Raw genomic sequence first — 24,986 nt, forward strand, 5'->3', positions numbered from 1 at the left:
TTGATTTCAAACTGTGCCATGACAAAAAAGTCCCTCAGCTTGAGAATTTGGTGTGTGTACTTAGGAATCATTTTTCTATCTTGAGAGTACCTCATCTGTAAGCTGCTTTAGAGAGCTGGTTTCCTCATGGCCCAATTTAAGCCCTTCCGTCTCTTATAAGGCTTTTGGGGATCCTAAGAGCTTACCAAGTGGCTTTGTACATTGTACAATAAATCTAATCTGAGCATTGATTAGATTAATATTTATTGGAACTTTATTCTTCATGAGTTTAAGAAATGTCAAATTTGCAAAACAAGCATAGCAATAATTCCAATTACAAGTGTTTATTCTTAGTTATAGGAAAACAAGTAAGTTACTCAAAACACACTGTGGAGTTGACACCACAAAACCAAATAAACACAGTTGGAATGGCTATTGAAACTTCTTACTGTGGCCTGCAGGTAATGATTTGCCACTAACCTAACCTCTTTGCTCATCATTCCCCGATGCTCTAAGTAGCCACATTGACCATTTTATTTTAAAAATACAGAAAGCTCATTCCCACCTCAAGACTGTTCTCTTGGGTAGGAATTCTCATTTTTTCATTCATTATTCAGGTCTTTGCTCAAAAGCCAACTGCTCAGAGAAGTCCTGCCTGATTACCCACCTAATGTCACCATACCCTCCCCACCCATGCTTCCCTCCAGTCACCATCACATTACCCAGTTTTACTTTCTTTGTTGCAATTGCTTTTAATGGAAATCATACCCTTTGCTTTTTTGCTTGCTTACCTTCTGTCTTCTTGCTGTTCTAGAAACTTGCTGAGAGCAGGGACTTGGTGTGTCCCACTCACCCCTCCTTCACCAATACCCAGAAAAGCAGTAGTCACAGCAGCCTGTCAATAATAGTTAACGAATGAATGGATAGCTAATCAAAAAGCCTCTGTGACAATCAAATAAACATTAGTACATGTTGACTTTACCAGCATATTAGTAACCACACTAAGAGTCTCTGTTAAAGATAAGATTTCCACTCCTACCCCCAGGCTAACAATTCCTCAACAAGGGGAAAAAAACCTTAAGGAAAAGAATTCAACAGAAAATTTATCCTGAATTGCTCTAACTAAAGATATTTTGTAATAGCTCATATGACCTTCAAGTAAATTTTAATAGGGTTTGGACAAGTTTGGACTAATGGACCTTTAAGGTTCTACGATTCTATGACCTTGTGTAAAAGTTTGGCAGTGCGACAAATGTTACTAGAACATTTATTACTCACTCTATAGGAAGTCTAAGCTTCAAAGCTCTCCTCTTGACTCTGCCACTAACCTGATAAATAACCCGGGGATATAGGTTTAATTGTTGATTATTTATTTTATGCTTGAGATTCTCTTTCTCTCTCTCTCTCTATTTCCCCCTGCCCCTTTATCCCACTCATGTTCTCTCTCTCTCTCAAATAAAATAATTAAATTTAAAAATTTTGTTAAAAAAGAAAGAAATCCTGGAAAAGCAACAGTTAGGTTTTAGAGTTGCTAATTTGCTGATACTTCTCTAAATTCTCTGGATTTTATCATCTAACACCAGTGGGGAAATCATGACATCCAGGCCTCTGGGGAGTATTGCTTTTCCAGGAGCTGCTGCAAACACATGAAAAATCAGTGTCAACCTGAGTGTTGAGAAAATGGTTTTCTACTGGAAAATCTGGACATTGGAACCATAAGCAGGACACAGGGGCTCTTACGAGTCTTTATGATGCTCTGCTATTTTACAGAACTTCACTGAGTCAAAGTTTTAGTAGAAAACCATTAAATTTTTTACCTTGCCTATGGCGTAGTAGTATTTCTAGAAATAAGTATGTGGCCCAGATTTGTGGTTGTCTCTTTCCAGCCAGTGGATTTGTAAACCTTCTCTTAAATCTCTGTACATAAAGGTGTAATACTTTGCATAGCTGTCTTTTCAGAGAAAATTATTTATATGCATCTAGAAGACAGCTTTATAGTCATAGTGCTTTCAATTCTCTCATTACTTAAATCAAAAAGTTACATAAAATGTTGTTTAAAAATTTTATATTTTGTTGGAGTAAATTCTGTCTTTACTATTTATAAAATGTATCTACTATATTTATATACTAGAGGTATTTAAGTATTGATAGTCAGAAATTATCAATAAAGCCTACTTTCCACACTTTCTACTTTTGAATACAGAATCTATTTCAATTCCATTGGCATTTATTTAGTACCCACTGTATACCAGATATACACCAGATACACACAGATATACCAGATATACACCAGATACACACAAATATCACCACTGTGATAACATTATTACATGCTTATAAGATGTACCATCTGTCTGTGGATTGGAGGCATGCTGAGTATTGATTTCACACTGAGCACAAAGTGTGTGTTTGAGTTTGTTTCTAATTGGGTGTACACCATTCAGTATTCACTTTTAAGTTTTATGGTCCTGAGTATCCTACTGATTATGGTTTAATATGTTTTATTTGATTATTTATGCTTCCTCTTATTATTCAATGATACTCATACTCTTTACTCTTGCAATATGCATTGGTAGTGACAAATATGTCAAAAAGCCCCCAAATTAAATAGTTAAAAAATATGGTCATGATATATAAATCTGTATAAAGTAATTAGGAACATTCAGTGAAATTGCATACATCCCTGTATATTTTTAGGAAAGAATACTGACCCAAGTTGTGATAGGATATTATATCCAGTGTATAGGACATTCTAACTGCAATTGTAAGTGCTACTCAGAGATGGTAATCCCAGTGTGAGAAGGGAGACATGATCCCATGGGAGCATGTGGCCAAACTGCCCATTCTGAAGGATAGACCACAATCCAGATCTATTCCAGGATATCCTTCAGTATCCTCCTGATTTATAGGTGGAGACAGAAGCAAATTCCATACAGGTTTCAGTGATTGAAAGCTCTCATCATAGCCTCACCCACCATCACAGTCTTTGTTTTATAAGTGAGCACAAGAAGTCCCAGAGTAGTACATGACTTGGCAAAAATTGCCTTTGTGATAATTGTCATAGTTGGATCAGAAACTCGGGCTTTCTCATTTCTGATTCAGAGCTCTTTCTGCCACATCTTGGAGGCAGTGCTGTCAAATAAAATGTGTGACAGAGTTAAAACGAAATAAAATCAGTGATGTAAAACTGTTCATCAATAATTGTCTGTCCCATCATATGACATACCTAATAAGCATGGTTCTCTTAATATAATATGGAATAATATGTTAGTAAATATCATATCTAATAGTTCATATATATCACACACACATATATATATATATACACACACATATATATCACACACACACATATATATCACACACACATGATGTGCATGAGCAAGCATCATGTCACAGGCTATACTGTGACAGGAGTTACTGCAGTATTAGTAGCCTTGATAGGCAATAGTAAAATCACATCTGTCATTAGCCTTTTTTTCCACAACGGACCAAGCATTTGAGTATGAGCATTTGAGGAGACAAGAACAGGGGGGGATGGTCAGGGATCAGGAAGCTGCCCTGAGACTTTTGTGTAGCTCCCTATATGAAAAAGTCAAGTGCCTTTATCCTGCTCTGGCAGTTTGGTGAACATCTGCCATCAGCATAAGTTCTCTGAGTGTCCCTGGAGCCTGGAGATAGCACATGCTACCACAGCACTTACAAGAGACTGAACAAATATTTAGATGAATGCCTTTTCTGCTTTTGGTGTCGGCATCTCCAGATCAGTAGGCTCAGTTGGTGCTGTCCCAAAGCCCTAGCTCTAGGCATCCTGTGGGTAGACTGGGGATAATGCAGAGGGTATAGTGGCAATGGTGGATGAGTAATCTTGACAGAGGTCAGGCTTTTGAGGGGAAGAGGAGCAGGCAGTGGGGTGTGGCTGTAGGAAAGGTTTAACTGTCAGCCAGAGGAAGATAATGGGAAAGTGTCCCAGGGTCACCTAGGTCAGCGATGTCCTTCCTATTCTCTCACTGACTCAGCTCTTGGCTTTCCTTGAGTTCTAGCTAACTGCTGGAGCTTGTCTCCTATCTTGCCAGGAAGAGGCCAAGGTACATTGTCACTGGCTTTTTACTGAGGAGTGAGAGTATAGAACCTTGGGAGGACATATACTACAAAGGATACAGAATTAGGGGTCAGAAGACCTGTCCACCATATCTTTGTGGAACTTGGGATGTCATGTCTCAGGGTTTTCATTGAAAAAAATGAAGACATTGGATTAGATGCCCTGTGACAAGCATTCCCCTCCTGGTTCACCCAATCAAAGATCCTTCGCTGGACATGTACAATAACTGGAAGGCAAGCTTTGCAGTATTTTTAAACTGTGCAAAACCATGTGCACATATACACAGTTCAGTGAGATTTATTCTTAAAATCTTGCCTTTAGCTTTCTGTATTAAACCTAGTTAAAGTGTTTTTAGCTAAACAGTGCTTTAGAGCTAGACATTATTTGAGGAGCTAAACTTGTCTTTAAGAGCAGTATAATACATTCACATTAATTTTCTTTGCCTTCTGGTGGAAATGAAAATACCCTAGGAGAAAGAACAAAGAACTGCTTCCAACTTTTCCTTTCAGAATCTTTTTTTTCCCCATTAAAAATCTGTGCAATTTATTTTTTTCACAATGTGTAAAAAATTTATTTTTATTTTTTTATATTAAATATAATTTATTGTCAAATTGGTTCCCATACAACACCCATTGCTCATCCCAACAGGTGCCCTCCTCAATGCCCATCACCCACTTTCCCCTTTCCCCCACCCCATCAGCCCTCAGTTTGTTCTCAATATTTAAGAGTCTCTTATGGTTTGCCTCCCTCCCTCTCTATAACTGTATTCCCCCCCTTCCCCTCCCTCATGGTCTTCTGTTAAGTTTCTCAGGATCCAGAATCTCTTATGTTTGCTGAAGGGTGACCGTTTGGGTTCCAGTGCTTAGTATCTGCATTTCAATGGTTTCAGAGGCTAATTGTAGTGGAATGGAGCATTACAATTTATGTGAAACCTATTTAAGTCAGTTTTATATAAGACCCCCAAGCATTTGTAATAATATTAAAAAATATATTTAAAAAAATCTTTATAGGTAACTGAAGCAATACAAGCTGTTCTCTTGGCAGAAGTTCAACAGCACATGAAGACCTTGAGTAAGAGAGCAGGCAACAGTCAACCAGTGTCCATGACAGAGGATGTTCACTATGAGATGAGACAGATTCTTCAGGAGACGGAATGGACCCGGGAGGAGGTAGAGTTACACTGTACTACAGACACCTTGCCTCTGCAAAGTAAGTGCAAAATTTATGGACATGCACTTTCATCAGAACTTTTCTACTACTTAGAGCGCATTGAGAATATGAGTTCACAATATATCATTTCTGCAAAGACCGAGCCAAGTGCCCTGCTTCTGACCTATTCTGCTATCAATTTCTTCTTATAATTCTCAGGTTTCTAAAAAATTTCTAAATTCTGTTATAATCAATAAATACTTCCCAGAACAAAAATTTATATTGTTTATTAAAATGTTTTTAAATGAAGTAATTAAAAATGAAAACAGGATTAACACTATTGGCTTAATGGGATATACATTTTAAGAATACCTTGATAGTAATGGATCCTAAATTTGTTTTCATTTGATACCTTGATAATAGCCATGTGCCTGGTTTCTTTTCCTTTTCTAAAAATAAGAAATGTAGTACAAACTGAAATTAAACTCATTGATAGGTGGACCACTTGATTTTATAACAAATTTTGTCATTGTAACTTCATGATGATAATGTGTATGGTTCATGGATAGCAACTGAATCTCAATTTCTGCTGCAAAATGTTACCTGATTTTTCAGTCCATTCACTGTGGCTTAAAAAAATAAATAAAAAGCAATTTTTAAAAGTAAAAATATAATTTTCAAACTCAGTAAACTTTTGCTTAACAAATTAATTTATGATCAAATATATATATTTTCAGGGAAAACACATTACAAATTTACTTGTTCCAGGTTATTAAAAATTATTAGGTATTTCTTTTAGCTTTCAAAAAGAGATTTTCTTTTTATTCATTTGGGACTCAGAGAAATGGTACCATATTTAAAATGTTAAATCCTAGGACAGGTGTCATTCTTAAAAATATATTACATTTAGTTCTTATTATTTTTATAAGATTACTGATTGGATAGCATTATGTAGTGAGAGAGGATATGTAGCAGAGAAAGGCTTCTTCTGGAAGGCCAAATATCAAAATAGATAGAATATTTCCTAATGCCAAGACAGGCACTGAGGATGGTCAATTCAATAAGCAATTTGATAAAGCTCAATGGCAATTTCAAGTCATTTGTTTGTCTGTTGTCCAGAAATTAGTTTTAATTATCTGATAAATTCACCCAGTTGCAGGAGCTCCTTTTTGATCACATCACATAATTGTAGTTGTATTACACCTTTCAAGCAAGAAGAGAAAAATTCCTTTCTAAATTAATTTTCAGTGAGTGCATGTGGGTTCTTGATTCATTCGGCAAGCACCCACAGGGTCATTAATACATTTCTTCCAACTCCCCAAAGACAGCTAGTATCATTCATCATGTGTTAACTGTCATTATGTGGCATTTATATGCTTTATCCCTAAGTTTGACTGTCTAACTTATCCTTTGGCCCATAGCCCTCTTTTCTTGTTGAGAAATTCATGGCAGGTTATCAAGGTCAAACTTTTGATAAGTTTTGCTGTCACATAGCTTATCCATTATTTGAAGTTTCACTAGATTGGGCCCTGTTCTGTCCCCAACTAATTCTTGGGTATTGGAAATATACTATGGAATTTAGTCTTATTATGACTGAAGACATCTGGAATTTAAGTTAGATAATTAACTATCTTAATATCTAAGATATTATTGATCATTATTGAATGATCCTTTGCCAATGTTAAAAAAAATTAGAGTTAGTTTGTGATAATTGGTGGATGAAATTTGGAAGTTTTATTTAAAAGAAATAAGACATTACCAAAATGCTGAGCATGTATCTTCTTGGGAAATAGGGTCTGTTGGAAAATACTAACCATAATTGAAATTAATGGAAACATATAACATGCATTGAAGAGGAACATTTCCAAGCAATATTATGTTGGGTATTAACATTCCCTTTCTTTTCTCTCTTTTTGGAACAAAACAAAACAAAACAAAACAAAAAACACCTATGTTTTAAAATATTCAGAGGAACTTAGTCAAATTACAAGAAAAGTTTTGGACTTTATTATGTGGTATATAATATATTACTTGTTGGAATTTTAAAAATAGGTAAGGAAAAAGCTATTTTATTTATTTCAGATATTCTAATTCAAAGGTTAAGGAAAAGGAAATGATGTAGGAACTACTCACCAGGTGTGATTATTCCTTGAATTTTATAGGCAGATTTACTTTGACCCAGTGTTACCACACCTATCGCCAAATATTCTTATGATAAATGATTTATGTTGTTTTATTTTCAGGTCCTTGCTCATTTGTCCTCTGTGAGCTCCCATCCACCTGCCCCCCCCAATTTCTTTTATTCTTTCTTGGTTTTTTGATTTCTTAATGCATCTTATTTGTAAATCATTTGGAAATTAACAGATGATGCCCTTCTTATGAACAGATATTCATAAACTTCTTTTATGCCAAAGTGGGGTATATTGAGTTTATTAGCATTATAGCAATATGGCAATAATATATTATAAGGAAAAATAGCAACAATTATTGTTTTCTTAATACACTCCAACACTATGCTAAGTACTTTATTAATGTTAACTCACTTTTTCCTTTAATTCTCACCTAATTCACATGAACCCTGTCTCTCTTTCCAAGATTTGAGACATTTATGTAAACAGTTTTACATTTTTTTAAGTGTCCATGTTCAGGGAAATGAAGTTTCTGAGTAGCTCTGAAAAGAAACTACTCACTGAAAAAGAGAGATTCCCATGGTGCTACCTAGGCTTATCTTGAAAAATTACCTCTGTATGTTTTTTGACATATTAATTATGTATCTTTCGCAGACACATTAAAATAAATAGTATTTGTTAAAAAGTCTATCACTATGCCAGCTTTCTTGAATGCCACTGGTGGTGTGTATCTTGTACTTTGAGACATTGTTCATATTATGATCCCATTGTTCAAAACTGGATGAAGTGGGGCTTAAAAGAGTTTATGTGCCTTGTCTAGAATCACAAAATAAAAACGGGGAGGCAAACCCAGATATTCTCTTAAACACTGTGTTCTAATCCAGTCAACTGCATTTTCCATACTGGCAGCATGAAGGAAATTTGCTCTAAATCAGCATGATCTGAAAATTAAATAATTTATTGAATGGTTTTCTTAGATTTTTATTCTCCTCTCATAAATCATACTTTCTATTACCAAAGAAAATGCAGAGTGTTCAATCATTGCCATCTCAGCCCTCATAATAAAGAAAATCACCAGGTTTCTTGAACTATTTGAACATGAGATGCATCTACAAAGCAATGGAAATCTCACTACAAAGTGAGAACTGAAGTATAATGTGTGTTTGAACTTTACAATTTTGTATCTTATTTATTTTCAGTGTTTTCACTTGTTATATTTCACAGCATGTATTTTACTTGAGATATTAATATTTGTGTATCAGTATTTTATGGGAGAGTGCTGGATTTTATCTGGGTTTACATTTTATAACAGTTACATTGCTCTCCTCCTTAATCTGTTCAATAGGAATTTGCAGAATTAACACTCACATTTGAAACTAAGATTCATTGCTTTAAAAACAGCAATGGTTTCTATTATTAAAATGCATTTGAAAGTTATTTCCTTTTATTGTTTTTAATGTTATCTGGATCAGTTGAAACAAGTGCTCTAAATTGTTCCATCAAATAAATTGGTTGAAATAGAAATGGAGGCTTTGTAGATAAAACTGCCACTTGGAAATTATTGGCTGAATTTAAATTCATGTTAAACTGTGTGGTTGTGAAAATGATGCATCAAATATGGGTACTGCAAATAATCTTTACTACATGCATCATTTTCAAAGACTTATCTACAAAATTAAATAATGAAATGTGTTCTTTGTTTAAATAAAACCATGCATTTGTGGTAAATAAAGGTAAATAAATTCAACAGAAAAGTTTTCTAGTCCTGGTGGCCATCAGCAAAAGACTGGATCAGGACAGGTTTCCTTCTGCCTTTTGAATTTCGCAGAAGGAAATCTGTCTAGTGGTGGAAAGGCTTTGAAATAGAGTTGACTACCTCACAGGGAAACTTTCTTGACTTTCTTTATTTTATTTTATTAAAAATTTTTTTTTAATATTTATTTTTGAGACAAAGAGACAGAGCGTGAGTGGGGGAGGGGCAGAGAAAGAGGGAGACACAGGCTCCAGGCTCTAAGCTGTCAGCACAGAACCAGATGCCAGGCTTGACCCCACGAACCACAAGATCATGACCTGAGCCAAAGTCTGATGCTCAAACCAACTGAGCCACCCAGGCGCCTCTTGACTATCTTTATTAATAGCAAATGCAAATTCCACCCTCTGTGAACCCCCCAGGCTAAGTAAGAAGGCCTATGCATTCCTCTTTAAGGCTACAGAAGCCATTTAGGATAGGTCTGTGTGATGAGCATAAGCAAGAAGCAGAAATGTAATGGGAGATATATCATTGAAGGCCTTGAGTGTCATAGTAAGGTCTTAGGCTTTCTCTCTGAGAGAGATAGGAAACAATTTGAGCAAACAAAGGACACATATTTTAATGTTGTCTCCAGTTCAAGGACCAAGGAGAGAAGCAAGGAGACCAGTTGGGAGGCCATTATGATAACCTAGATGATGGCAGCTTGGAACAAATATGGTGGCTTGGATGAAGAAGTAATCAGATTATGAATGTATATTGAAGTATAACTTACAGTATTTGCTGATGGGTTAGATACAGATGAATAAGATCATGAAAGTCTATACTTACGTTTTTTTCAAACAAAAAATATTTGATATATGGGTTGACTTGGGTATCCTAACTTGACTCTTATGTCAGGTAGTGCAGGGTCACTCACAGGTGGTATTCCAGGTGTGCCTTCTGAAGAAAGAGTGGAAGACCTACTTTACAGAAGGCTGTCCCTACTGTGTGCAGTTTCAAGTGTCCCTGCCTAGATGACCCACAGATTTTATTTTCTAGTATTAACTAAACTAACCCTCAGAAAATGGACAAGAATTTCTTGCCAAGAAACCATGGACTGAAGATAATACTAGTAGTGCAAGCTTAAGCAAATAAGATGTAAGTGGCATTGCCAAGTTTATCTTAAGCTCTATCAGGAGGTGTGTGTGTGTGTGTGTGTGTGTGTGTGTGTTAAAGACTTCTTTTTGAAATTTATAGTTTTGTGTATTTCGTATAATACACATAATGTTGATATACTAATAGCATGTATATTATTCATAAACAAGCATATGTATGCATATATGCATATATATATATGCATATATAATATATTTATTTAATATATTAAATAAATGCTTCAGAGATCCTCCTTGTTATTTTCTGCATGAAAGTACCCCAACCATAGCCCTTGGGTGGATTAATCGAAGAAGGCAGATGTGATAAGCTTTTGGTTATTCAGGGTGGGTAACCTGATATTCCACATGGCACACTGTGCTGTCTCCAAAACTTTGAATAAAGCTTCCATGCATATCTCCTCTGTATCACTCCTCTATGCCTCTATGTACCGATCCAAGAGTAAGGGGTGCCACAGTGAATCAATTGAAAATCTCCAGTTGAGACACAAACTAACATCAGGGTAGCCATGAAGTGTGTCCAAGGCCACAGGAGCCTGCAAGAGCACATCAGAGAGGCCTCAAACCCACTCTTTGAGGTTTTAAAGGCTTCTTAGAAAAAAAAAAAGATGCCTAATCCAAGACCTGAAAGATGAACATGATTTAACCAAGTCAAAAGTTGGAGTGGGAGATGGTAGCTGTTTGCTAAGAGTACTAGAGACACGTATGCCTTTTTCTTCCTCCCAAGAATCATCTGATTAATACATGTGTGAATGAGGAGCCTGGACATCAGAGAGAAACCCACAGGCCTTTAATTTCTGCTTTGGAAAACATCTGTGTCCTCTTTGAATCACACTGTGCCAATGCCTTCCTTTCCTAAGTCTCAGCCTTCCAGAATAAGGACAATAATAATGACATGACGAACAACTAACATTAATAGCTTACTGTGTTCTTAGTGCTTCACATACCTTAAATTATCTGATCCAGGCAACAGTTCTGTGGGGAGAGGTAGTATCATTATCCCCATTTTACTGATGAAAAAAATATATAAAGAAGTTAAATATCTTGCCCAAGTCCTCATTACCAGCAAATGACAGAACCAGGAGTCAAAACCAAGCAGTCTGGTTTCAAAATGTAGGCTCTTTGTCTCAATTAACCACAATTCTCCTTCACCGCCTCTAAACTTGGCAAGTATTTACCAAGTGCTTCCTGGAGGACAGTTATAGAGATAGGTATTACCTGGGTTGGGGCAGATATTTGGCAAAACAACATGGGAAGAATCTCATGAAGAAATTCATCAGAAAATATAAAACACCTAATTTCTACTAACCTTTGGGTATGGCACTCTAAGCTATTCCATTAAAGACATACTTAATGCTAAAGACTTTCATTTGGAATATAAATTTACATAAGTTTTAGTGGTTAAAAAACAGAAGGTTTTATATCTGGGAACTAGAAATGCCAACTGGTAAATGCTAGAAAAAAAAATTAGTATATACAGGGACTCCTGGCTGGCTCAGTCAGTAGAACATGCAACTCTTGATCTTGGGGTTGTAGTTCAAGCCCCACATTGGGTGTAGCGATTACTTAAAAGTAAAATATTTTTAAAAAATTGGCATAAACATATTAGTTGAAAGGGGTATGGGTTGGCAGTTAGGGGAGGAGGAGAAGAGGAAATATAAAATTTCATTTTTATAGATTAATTTGAATTATGTAATAGAAAATCTTACATAAATATCGAGGTATTCATATGTTAGATGAAGATGAATTTATTTGTGATAAGCGATTAAATTATTTAGCATCTAGAATACATTACATACCTTTCAAAAAACATGGTTGTCATTTGGGTTTAATATATGTCCTGTATTATTTTTAGCTTCCTGTAAAATTGATGGAGAAATTTCATCACTTCCCTTTTCCCCCATATAAATTCTTATGAACTTCTCCACTGTGTCTGCCCTCTCTGTATCATCTTAAAGATTGCATTGCCTTAGAAAGACTGATAGAGTTCACTGTTCTTTTTCCAAAAGTAGTTTCATCTTTCACAGAGATTGAGATTGATGATTTTCATCTTGGCATATGAACTAGAGTATTTCCTCGTCTTTTTTCCTCATGAGCAATCAGAATGCCAACCTGGCCCGACTGCACAGAGACAGTAGCATCAAGGAATTGACTTAAATATTTCCTTGGTAACAGTTGTGCAGGCACCACTTTATTGATTATTGTCTGCATACCCATTTAAATTTATTGACAAAGAAAAAGTGATCTAGATTCTGTCGCTGAAATCGATGTGTCTTGTACTATTGTTCTCCGGAGCTCAGACTGGTCTCCCAACGCTGACCCCTCAAGGACAGAGGTCGGGTCTATTTATCTTTTTTCCTCCCATCCCCTTGGATGGTCCTTTACCTAGTAGCTGGTAATAAGTATTTATTGAGTGGATGGATAAATGGATGGGCCATGGAAAAGCTTGCACTAAAGATTCAGCCAACTCCTAATTAGTGAGAGAAAGAGGAAACAAGGAAAATCAGCTGATTGCATTTCTTTAGCAGCCAGATATACATAGTCTTGAATATTCACTGAAATTATGTTTTCTAAGCATCATCATCCTAGGACCGTATGTTATACACAGCAGGTTGCAAAAATTTAAAAATAGACACATGAATGGATCTAGTTTGTAACCATCCAGAAATCTTCTCTTTCCTTATGGCTTATTGTTTGGCTCGTCACTAGTCATTTTGTCATGATCTAATTTCAATCATCTGATATTTTTAGAGAGCCCCAAGCCTTGCCTAAAACTTGTTTTCTTATTCCTCATGCTGCTACACCTTCTCCATGAGACTATGTAAGGAACTGCTGCATCAAACACTATTTCCTCAGTATTTGGATTCACAGGCTGGGTTCTGACTTATCTGCCTCTCTCTGGACTTCTGGCTCATTCGTGATCTCTTGTAGCCGGTAGCCCTTATGCTGCTAACTAGGAATTCTATTTACAACCTGCTCAACCGGGTCAGCCTCCTCCCCATTGATTTGATCCCTGAGCCTGGGACTTGGTGTGATATTAGTTCCTCCATCAAATCCAATCCCTTTAGCCAATATGGATGTGCATCCCTAGTTCTAGAAATTTCGGTACAACTAAACTCCTTGAGATAAAAAGCAGGGATTTATTCAGCTTTGTATTCTCAGCAGACAGCACAGTGTCTGGCACATGCCAAGACAATCTGGCTGGAGAATGGTGGCTGAAGAAAAAAAAAATTATCCATTCATCTCCACATGCCATTGGAATATCCCATTCAATAAGAATGTCATTGTGACATTCTGGCAGGAGCTTTATTTTCCATTTTAACTCATCAGTGTATCTGTCCAATTTTTAGTCTTGGAACAATTTGAATTAATTTCACACAAAATCTCTCATTTAGTACTTATTATATCTAAAGTTCAATGGAAGGTACTGGAATTTTCAATTACATCACTTTTTACACTTCTTGTATATCCTTCTAAAATAGTGTATATCATCTGGCACTCTAATTGTTTGTTATTTGCTTTCTTTCCCACCTCTCTAAACTCCTTGAGGGCAAAAGTTGGAACTTATTAATCTTGTGCTCCTAGCTGCTAATGTACCACGTGGGGCATGATGGGTGCTCATTAAATGTTTGTTGCCTGAGTGAGCAGATGAATGATAAATGACAGTGGCAGACATGTATTAAAGAACTAGTCTATAAGGCAGAATGGAAGAAATGCTAAACAATATGTTAATGGTCTCTAGGTAGGAAGAGAATGGAAAAGATCATTATAGGGATGATTTTTTTCCTAAAGTGTTAATTCAGAGGCATTTCTTCAAATTTATCTATTCAGTTTAAGAGTAATTTATCTGTCTAGAGAGCCACCAGAAAAAATTAATGCTGACAGATGTTTGAAGGCAAACAAACAAAAAAAACAAGGCAGAGTACTTCATTTTCAATAATAAGCTACAAGAAATGGAGACAGTTCAAAGAAGAGTTGTTATCTTTTTTAAAAAAATCTTTTACCCATTACAGGTGAACATGGGCCTTTTATATCTATTCTGGAACACCTGTCTGCCAGCCAGGCAGCCCTGCTTATGTGGGGGCAACATAAAAGCACTCCCTAGCGGAATATACGTAAGAGCATGGTAATGGTGGACATTTTTCCAGCCTCCTGTGTTTCTTTTCATCTGAATGAGGTCGGTTTTGGAATCTTAGAAAAAGTTTAAGTATTATGTTTTTCAACTCTCTCAATCCTAGCACAGACTACATAGCCAATAGTATGTGATGCCCCCTTATAAGCCTAAATGAAGTTCTTAAGTAATATGACCGCTCTACAGTTTAAAGGAAAAATCAAAAGAATAAGTAATTTATAATGAAATAATATGGATCTCAGTAGGTAAAAGTTTGGGCATGACCACACTAAAATATATAATAAAAATGCTGGCCTGGACACATCCCATTGCTGTTAATGCAGACTCCCACACACATGTGGTAGTGTTGTCAGTGACGTGGGTGTTCAAATGGATTTTATTGGCAAAGATATGGACAACAGCAGCAGAAAAATTTGGCCACTTCTTATACAGGGTTAAAGGCCTTCTTAAAAATTTGGGGGTATATTAAAACTTTGAAAGGTCTGTGTAAACTAGTTAGATTCTGGGCTCAGGAAATTATACACAGGGCTTTTACTTTCATAAATGTCCATTGGAATATGTGAAAAACATGTGAAATGTCAGGACAATTTTTCACTGTGAAGGACTATCCTGAACACTGCAAGGCATCTGGCATTTCTAGTCCCTGACCACTAAATGCCAGTGTTTCCATAATCATTGGGGAAAACCGGTGTTCCTTGGCCCAGCAGTTTCCAAAGCCTTCCCCCAGGGGGGCAGTACCAACCCTGCTGAGAACTACTGACTTCAGGAAAGGGATTGATTCTTCTACATTCTGAGGCTTTCCTTGTTTCTGCCCCTCCCCTCTTTTATGCACAGAGAGATAAAAATCTAATTAGTAACCTCCAACTAATTCAAGGAGTTCCTTTCTTGGATCTCTCGTGTTTGTTACTTCCTCTGTGCTCCACCCACTTTGTGTATACTTCTGTCATAGCACTTCCCAGGCTATGTAGTAAATTATCTTATTGCAATTGTCTCTTCCATTAGAAAAAGATTTTCTTGTCCTATTTTTTCACTTTTATCTATATGTCCTACAAGCTTAGTTCCAGGCCTGGCATAGAGTCAATTTGTTGGCTGATTAAATGAAAAATGTGTCTTACTAAGCTACTAAGCATACTCCATGGAAGTCATCGAAGAAAAATCCAAAATTTTCAATTGAAATTATTTTACAATACAGAATAAAACTGGTTTATCTTAGAATTTAATAATTCGATAAACTGGAAGCACCTGGCTGGCTCAGTCAGTGGAGCATATGACTCTTGATCTCGGGGTCATGAGTTCAAGCCCCATCCATGTTGGGCACAGAGGCTACTTAAAACTTAAAAAAAAAAAAAAACTAAACTAAACTAAATGAACTATTTCCTAATTTGTAAATTGAGAAAACTGGAAATGAGAAAAATGGTTGAAAAAAGATACAGAAGTTCATTTAAATGATAAGGAACATAATTCCAAAACCTTGGCTTAGAATATACTAATTTTTAATGTGTCTCATCCATGCCATTAATACTTAAAGTATATTAACATTATATTTTGAAATGCTCATATCTCTTGACATATACAAGATATATCCCTTGGTGTCTCTGCACCAAAGTAGGGAATAACCAATTGGATCAGTCCATCCATCCATTCATCAATTTGATCTGTCTCTTTTGAATATGTTATATGATAGGAATTGTGTTTCTCAAGCTATCTACTAGGAATCTGAGCAGACTATGATGCAGTTTCTACTTTCCAAAAGGCAAAGCCCTGTAAACATAGTGAGACCATGGTGTGGTGTGAGATACTAAAGTTCCCATTATTGTGCAAGCATGGAGAGCCGCCAGGTGCCTGAGGATGATTTTTTTGTAGGTTTTGCACAGGAGTAGACATTCACATGTGCTTTGGAGAATAGCAGTGTTGCAGACATGGAGAGATGAACTGCCTAGATCACTCTACTAGAAAGGTCTACGTGTCCAGCTGTGAAGAATGTGGCTAGTTGACTGCTTCCAGCTATTGGCATCTCCAGGATCCATCCCCATTTTGGAACAGACGTGGTACTCTTCTTGGGACAATGACTGAGGAAGGTAGTGGTACAAGAGCCTAGCTATTTTTAGTCCATACAGACCTCCTCTAACAGCCAGTCTTTGCTTTGGAGTTTCCACTGGGATGAAGGAGACTTTTGTCAGATCTGCATAGTGAATAGAGAGCTCCTTACCCAATTCTGCTTTTGCCTCTCCCCCTTTTTTTTCTTTCACAAGTCTTAATCTCCAATAAACCTTTTGCATTCCTAACTCCATCTTAACATCTGCTTCTGGAAGGACCCAAGTAACACCATTGAGAAGAAGCTTGGTGGAGGATATCTCAGGCAAAATATTTAACATGAGGACAACACAGAGGAAATGGGGATAAATTTGGTGTTCGCAAGATAACAGGAAATGAGGATGCTCTGGTTTGGATTCGGAAGCTGAGGCACCTAGAATGTAAACGTTCTGGTATGGGGCTTTTTCCTCAAAGATAAAGGGAAGCATTAAAAATTCTTTTAAGAGGAGAAGTGAGATGTTTTAGTGTAAAGCAGAGAGTGAGTAAAGCAGGAGATAGAAAGAAACCCCGTGTTTTTGTTTAGAATTTTATTTGTAAAGCAGAACTTACTTTTCTTAACTTTTTATTGCCTCTTCATGAAGCTAGGTTACTGAGGTGGAACATGAGTGCTTCATGTCTCACATGGAGAAAGAGGATATGTTCACATTACAAAGGGAAATTTTGCCTCCCTGCTTTTGCACCAAACACTAAATGTCAATCAGGATCATCAGAGTCCAGATCCCATCAGTAACACCTCCTGAGTTGCTATCGTTCTTGTTGCTAATTTAAAGGTATTTATCTTCCTTTATATATGACGATTATCTCAATCTCCACCCTCCTTAAATCAGTTCTTATTTTTTTCCCAATTTTTATGCATTAAAATTTGGTCTGATTTCTCATCTCTTTTGGATGCATTTGTATCATTACCATTTATTGACAAGTTTGGGTTTCACCATCCATTTTTTTTTCGTGTATGTGGATTTATGTAGACATTATTGACCTCCTTTTCTACAAACATCCTTAACTAAAACATTAAGTAAGACCAGGCTTATTAAGTGTTTGCTATTAGACAGTTTCCAGGAATAGGATGTGTTATTTCTCTTTACCATTTAAAAACTCTTGATTTAATGAATAGAATTTTAGCAAAGCAAGGTAACTTTGAAATGTGCTTTTCCATGTGTTTATATTAATATCCAATGAATAATTTCAAAGGTTAAGCTTCATGATCCATCTCTTCAAGCCATCTACTTAAGTCTAGAGTCATTACATCACCTGCTTCCCTTATACCATTGATTTATGTTTCTTTCAAACTGCTGAGATTGGGAAGTATCATTTATTTCTTATATGACATACCCTGCACTATGAAACAGTGTTTCAGAAGGTAATGGCAAAATACCTGTAACACAGTACAGCACTGCCTACTCACACCTGTGTGAATCAGTAACATACCTGTTAACATTTGTCTGTTCTTGTAATACCGGAAGGGAATAGAAAGTTTTAATTGTCCTTTTTTTCTGTAGTAAAGATGTCAGGGGAATCTATGTAATAGTACAACTCAGATAACATAAGGTGTCTGTGTTTAATATTGAGAGATACAAAGGAGTTTTTGGAATTTTCTTAGGGATCACACATTTCAAGCTCTCTAAATTAGCTAAAGTCTATTTACATTGTACTGTGAATAAATGGCCATTTCAGGACCCCCCAAATATCTATTTGAACATTATTTTTAGAAACAAAAAAAATTAGCTGGATTATTTTCAAACTATTAGCATGATTTTCCTAGACTTAAATAACACCTTACGTTTTTCAAAAGGTTTTGGCATGTATTTTTATTTCTCTTAGCAGATGTCAAATGAGGTGACAGACTTAAGTACCTTTGCTATGTTGTTATGACTCATTAGAAAACAGCCTTAGACCAGATCACATTCTCCAATTTGCACATCTCAGATTCTTCTCTATAAATCGTACTACATCATGGGTCATCATGTGGAAATGGAATTTATAAAAGAGTAAGCTCATTTATTTATGAAAATTGATATGTTTCCCTCTAGCTTATTAATTCAGGCCTTTCCCTAGGAGAACATTACCATTTTTATATTTCCAATGGCTCATTTTAGAGGAAAATATATTGCACATTTTAAAAAATGAGTTAAATTATTTCTACTGTTAATGGTAATCTACTGTTATGATATTCATATTATAAAAGCCAACTATTAGTCAAAAATATAGTTTGATTAATGTAGTATATTTATAAATTAAAGATAGTCATTTCATTTCTTCCATAGTAAATTTGCTTTAAATATTAGTTTATTATATATGTTTACTTGTATTACAAATATTTCCAGTAAGCAAACACAAATCATTTTTATATTTAGCATTTAAGATGTATCTTAACTTGACCATTAAATCATCTATTAAATATTCAATTAAAGTGGGTTTTGATCCATTTTTAAAAATTAGTGGTCAGGTATTCAGGGAAACAAGCTTGCAAGATATTTCTAAAACACAATTCACTTCATTTCTTGTTCTGTGTATTTTGTCAGAGAACGCCTTAATGTAACAGAAATCAGATTTGGTGTGTATTTTTACACCAAATCAAATTGTGCAGGCGCCACCCTCAGCTTTCTCCAAAACATTATAAAGGATAAGATTCCACCATAATATAGCTTAAGAAAGCGGTAGCGCCCTGGACGAAGTCCATACGTGAAAAGGGGAAGCTACAGGAGTATGTTTTCCTGGAAAACCATGTGTCTTATAACACCATTACAGACTGGACTTAAAAGTTTACTTAGCTGAGTTCTGTCTTCTTCTGGAATCTGTATGTAAGGGATGTATGGTTTCTGTAGTTATTCTGTAGGCATAAATCATACGTATAAAAGGCACTGAAAAAATGTAAAAATGAAACTGATATAGTAGTGACTAATGGTATAAAGCACTTAGATGCTCCAGTTATAACTATATGAAGAGGGTGAAGGCATCATAAGTCATCTTATTTATTACAACTGGCAGGTTTCCCTTCCTCGTGGTATTGCCTGTAGTCTCATTTTCCCTGTCTCCTCCATGCCCAATCTTCATTTTCCCAAATTTACAAGCCATAATTATACATTTTAGTGTTTTTAATCTATTCTTTTAATGTACAGCAGAAATTCAAAATTATTCATTCATTTTATCAAATCAGATATGAAAAAGTCAATTAAAACTCCATAGGCTTTTTCTAGTATGAAGTGCTTTTTTAAAACACAATTTCCAAAATATTCCATTTTTGATTCCTGGAGAAAGAGAAAATACGCTCTCCCCATATACATAGTTGTTGAAATATCACAGAGTTACTACAAAGTAATTTCTACACTATAAATTATATTCTTTTGATCTTTATATGCAATTATCTGTAATTAAAACTTGGCAAAATATTAGAAAAATAAAGCCAAGCTTCACTAATAAGCTTCTATCTCCTATGTAAAGCATGAACATATGTAAAGATTTTTATCAATGACTAGTTTCTTGTTGTTATTTGAGAAAAGATCTAAGTTGGTGTTTAAAAGCTTTCATAAGCATCTGAATCTTTTGTAAAAATAAAGCAATCAATCAAATAGACAAATGTTATCTTATTAGTTTAATTTATAAAAATTTACATATTACAAAGTTAAACACTTAGTTCAAGGATATTTCAATGAATTATGAGATTTGAAATTAAGATGGGTAGAGGATAGTCATATAAAATTTTTGTCTCCCCATCCAATTTATTAAGTATATTGCTTTGGATACACTATAGTGAAAAATGATGATTCATCCTGGTAAGCAGATTAGTACTTCAATAGCACTTGTTTGTGTGTTTTTACATGAGTAAAACTGCCTACTACAAACGTGGAAACACACATGCAACCTCTTTAATCAATGGTGCGTTTATAAATTTAAATATAAGTACATAGATAAATCTTGGATCTGCACAGAAACTGTTATTTGGCAGCATAAATCAATGTGTTTATAGTTTCAAAGTGTATTAAAAATTAGTATAAAATTTGCCTTTTAAAATCACAATTCTTTAATAATAGCTAGGGTACTTATTTTAAAAGATGGTTTGAATCCGATGATTATGTAGTTCCCTCTGAGAAATGCTGAGATTCTATGAAATGCAGGTTGGAAACCGCTGGACACCATCATGAAGAGAGGCTATGTCATTTCTTCTGTACACCCTGCACCTAGTATGTTGCAGCGTGGCAATGCCACATACTTGCCTAAATGACCCCTGTTCTGTTTTTTCAATGGCTACTTTTAGTTTTATGTTTTATTAAAAATAAAGACTGACCTCGTGACTTGAAGAGCCTCAGCTGTTGTCTAGCTGCCTTGTTTCAAGACTCAAGCTATAAACCACAAACTGTGTCACCTAGGAGTGTACCCTTACACTTCTCCTGTCTCAGTTTAGTGCCCAGTTGGTGCCAAGCAAGCTGCTGACTTGCACAGAGAGGAATTCCAGGAAGTCGTCGGAGCGGGCCATTTTCCAATAATGCTCCCTGGCATGGACCCCGTGAAGGGTTCTTTTACAAATGGTTATTACACTGAGATCATGATGAGATTTCCTAGAAGTACAACGCAATGCTTTTCACTAAAATTCCTAATTTGAAACTTTTTGTAAAAACGGAGGTTTCCCTTGCATTTTTAATGTCACATAACCATATGTCAGTACATTTTAGTGTCCCCTTAAGATATGGAAGTGCTTAGATCTCTCGGAGATGCGCTTTTTAAAATTAATTATTTTCACTTCGTATCTGCTTTAGATGTCAGGCTTAAATTATACTGGATTTTTATGTCTTTCTTCAAGATGGCTAAAGAGCACAGTCTTAGTCTAAAGCACATAATAATGGTCTTCAGCTATAGAGGTGATCATCATGCTACACAGAGTAAAATTCAGGTGTAGAAAAATAACAGAGTCCTCAACTCTATTTTGGACTAAGAACTGACTCCAGCTGCTGGCCCTTACTCCTTGATCTTTCTGTTACAGGGATCTGGTGTTTACTTGATTTTGAATGTCTTTTTTGGTGGAGGGAGGGGATTAGAGATTAGTATAGTACAAAGCATATGAGTGGTACTCAGATAATAGGAGTCACAGGACCTTTGAGTCCAGATTCTTTGTAGGTCACTTAGTCTAAGCCCTTTGTTTTTCTGCCCAGAAACTTGAAGATCAAAGAGGCCCAGTGACTTACTTAAGGTCACACAGCTAGTTAAGGAGTGAGACAGTATTCAAACCTAACTCTTCCCAATTATTTGCTGATTTTTTTTTTAAATGGTGCCATTTAGTGTTTTCTCTTTCCCTCCAGATGCTCTCATTTGCCAGTCAAGTTTGATATTTCCCCAATAAGTGGCAGAGGAGCCACACACAAAAAAGATATGGAAACTAGTTTGCATTCCTATAAATCCCAATTAGTGGGCTTTAGAGCATCAAGGTCTAGATGAAACTTACAGGATGGAACTTTTTTCTCTTTTCTCCCTTCTTGTAAGCTTCCATCTTATTTCAGCAAGACTATAACTAATTTTGGCCAATGTATTCTTAGAGTAACATGTCCTAGAGGAAATTGCTTCCAACAGCTAAAGTGGTCCTATAAAAAACAAATCTGTTCATATTAACTCTCCTATTTACAACCCTAGAGTTGTGTAGTGCCCTCCTTCTTCTCTAGGCTCAACCAAACATTCAGACTCACAAGAGGATGATGCACCATACCTCACCTTGTATACTAAGAGGGACAAAGATCAAGAACCACTGCTGTCTTCAGGGCAGCAATGGGCCTTCCTCATCTGGGGTTCCTTGCAGTTGTCCAGAGGCTCAACTGTGGGAGTCACCCCACAAAACAGCTTTATAACTCTGGCAATAATTCCTTAGGCATGGCTTGCCAAGTTCACTCACAGGGAAGCCTCAAGTTATCATAATGAACACTTCTATGGTTCATGTATAGTCCCTCATACTCCAGATACAGTTTACCAATAAGGGGCCAGTTTTATGATCACTAATGTCACCCTGAGATGTAATTAACATTCAACCTTTATCAAGTTGCCAAGGGAATTCAGCTAGAGCTAACCAAAGGTCAAGTTCTTATGCAGAAAAGGGAAAAAAATATTTATTTTATTATTTTTAAACTTTTTTGTGGTGTTTTAAAAAAGTCTTTTTTTTAATGTTTATTTATTTTTGAGAGACAGAGACAGAGACAGAGAGAGACAGAGAGAGAGAACGAGTTGGTGAGGGGCAGAGAGAGCAGGAGACACAGAATTGGAAGCAGGCTCCAAGCTCTGAGCTGTCAGCACAGAGCTTGACAAGAGGCTCGAACCCATATACCATGAGATCATGACCTGCATGCTTAATCTACTGACCCACCCAGGCATCCTTAAAAAAATTCTTTAAACCCACATGGCTTCCCTTTTCTTTTAGGGTAAAGTGCATATTATCTAAATGATTCACAAGGATAATTTTTACCTGGCTGCTGGATACCTCTCTAGTCCTATCTTGTGCACTCCCACCCACCTCAAACTTTACAATGTAGCCAAACCAAGCCCTTTTGGTTCCTCTAAAGGACCTGTCCCCACTTGGCTCTCGGGCTTCACACATGCTATTTCATCACTCATTTATTTACTTAAAAATTTTTTGAGTGCCTCTCATGAGCCAAGCATTGAGCAAGCCTCTGAGGATACAACGGTGAAAAGGACAGCCTTGTGGAGTCTACAGCCCCTCCCTGAAAGTCTTTCCCCTCTCCCACTGTTGCCTGAGAACTTCATGTTCCAAATGGAATATTACATTCTCTGAGATGCACTCTATCTTCCCCCGAAATAGGTTGGGTGGCCTACCCTATACTTCTGTCACTGCACTGACTGCCCTGTAGTTGTCATTGCCTGGTTTCTTGTCTACTTCCCATGAGACTATGAGCTCCATGATTGGAAAAGAATATAACGTGCTCACCATTATATTTCCAATGCTTAGGTCAGTGCAAGGCATTTAACAGATTTTTTTTTCAGATTCTTAATAAATATTTGATAAGCAGATGTGAAAATTCTAGGAATTCTAGAAATACAATATGCATTTAAATCCACAAATAATGTACTTCTAAAATCAAAAATTCAGGCCTGTTATAAGTACTGAAGAACACATTTTGGAAGCAGATACTCACCAAAATCTGTGATATATATGGAATATCTTTATTTCAAGAAATTGTATTTATGAATTAAAAAGAAAAGCAATAATATAGAAATTTTAGCAAATATATTTTTTTTAACGTTGGCCACTGAGAATCAAATCAAATAAAATAAAGCAAACTATTATAACTGGGTTATTCTAAAATCTAAAGCCAATGTTAACATTAGTGGAAAATAAAGTGGTCAACAAGGGCTTCAAAAATTCAGAAACAAGCCTAGGATTCTTATTTTCACTTAATGTCTTTGAAGTTTGGTTTGGCAACTAAAGAAAAGAAATTATTTTCCATTAAGAAATCATATACAGATGCAACTGTGAGGATAAACATCCTTTCCTGGAACTATTTTTCCTGGAATTTATCACATGAATTCCAATATAAGGTAGTATTACATCACACAGTAGAATATACCTCCAGTTTTCCAAAAGTTATGAAAAAATGCCCTCAAATATGGTAATTTATTATATCAGCCATCTATAAAATCAAAGAACATGATATTGAGTCATAGCTCAGAAACCATATCTTTGATTGACTGAGATAATGTAGTCTAAGACATTATATTCTGATGGTCTGAGAGTGCAGGATAGAATTTGGAATAGTATAGGTCAATGGATAGTTAACATGCCCATTTAGGCTTTTACTTTCAAATATCAAATATCTTAAATGAGCTTTGGAGAGGTGCTGGACTACATTCAATTTGCAATCAAATTCCCTTAATAAGATTTTACAGTGCAGAAATTCTTCCTTGCTGATTAAAATGAGAGCCATAATTTTGTGAGTCAGGTACTGACCAAAGTTCTTACATAAGAGAAGACAGCACATTGGAACCCAGCCACGAACAGCCTGGGTGCTTACAAGTAGCATCCTAGTCTTTTGGAAAGAACAGTGGATCTTTCATGCTCACATGCATATAGTAGTACTTCTAGACTGCCAAGTCTTCAAGATCTGTAGTACAAGTCCAAACTGCTTCCCTGTATGTGTATTTTGTTTAATTTACACAGTGCTTCGTGGGGGTAAAGAAAAATAATTTAATTGACAACATTTAAAAACCAGGAGATTTCGCAAAATATTTTGGATTTCTGGGCTTCCCATGAAAAATAGCAAGAAAGGCCATATCGAGTTGTCATTTTAGTGTGATGATGTTAAGTTGGAGAGGAGTAGCAGAGGGCTAGGAGAAACAACCTTTCCCTTAATTTTTTTTTAATGTTTACTTATTTCTGAGACAGAGAGAGACCATGAGCAAGGGAGGGGCAGAGAGAGAAGGAGACACAGAATCTAAAGCAGGGTCCAGGCTCCGAGCTGTTAGCACAGAGCCTGATGCAGGGCTTGAACCCACGAACCATAAGATC

General features: G+C 36.0%; 1 protein-coding gene across 2 annotated transcripts in view; it reads left to right on the forward strand.

Annotated features, from left to right (window-relative positions):
• The window catches only part of WDR72 (WD repeat domain 72), a 235,291-nt gene that overhangs the window by 151,568 nt on the left and 58,737 nt on the right, over nucleotides 1-24,986 (forward strand). For both annotated transcript variants that reach the window (XM_043555388.1, XM_043555387.1), the window contains exon 18: nucleotides 5,092-5,290. In XM_043555388.1, coding sequence (XP_043411323.1) covers nucleotides 5,092-5,290 — 199 coding nt within the window. The remainder of the gene's footprint in view (nucleotides 1-5,091; nucleotides 5,291-24,986) is intronic.

This window comes from Prionailurus bengalensis, chromosome B3 (genome assembly GCF_016509475.1).
Source record: "Prionailurus bengalensis isolate Pbe53 chromosome B3, Fcat_Pben_1.1_paternal_pri, whole genome shotgun sequence".
NCBI classification, from domain to species: domain Eukaryota; kingdom Metazoa; phylum Chordata; class Mammalia; order Carnivora; family Felidae; genus Prionailurus; species Prionailurus bengalensis.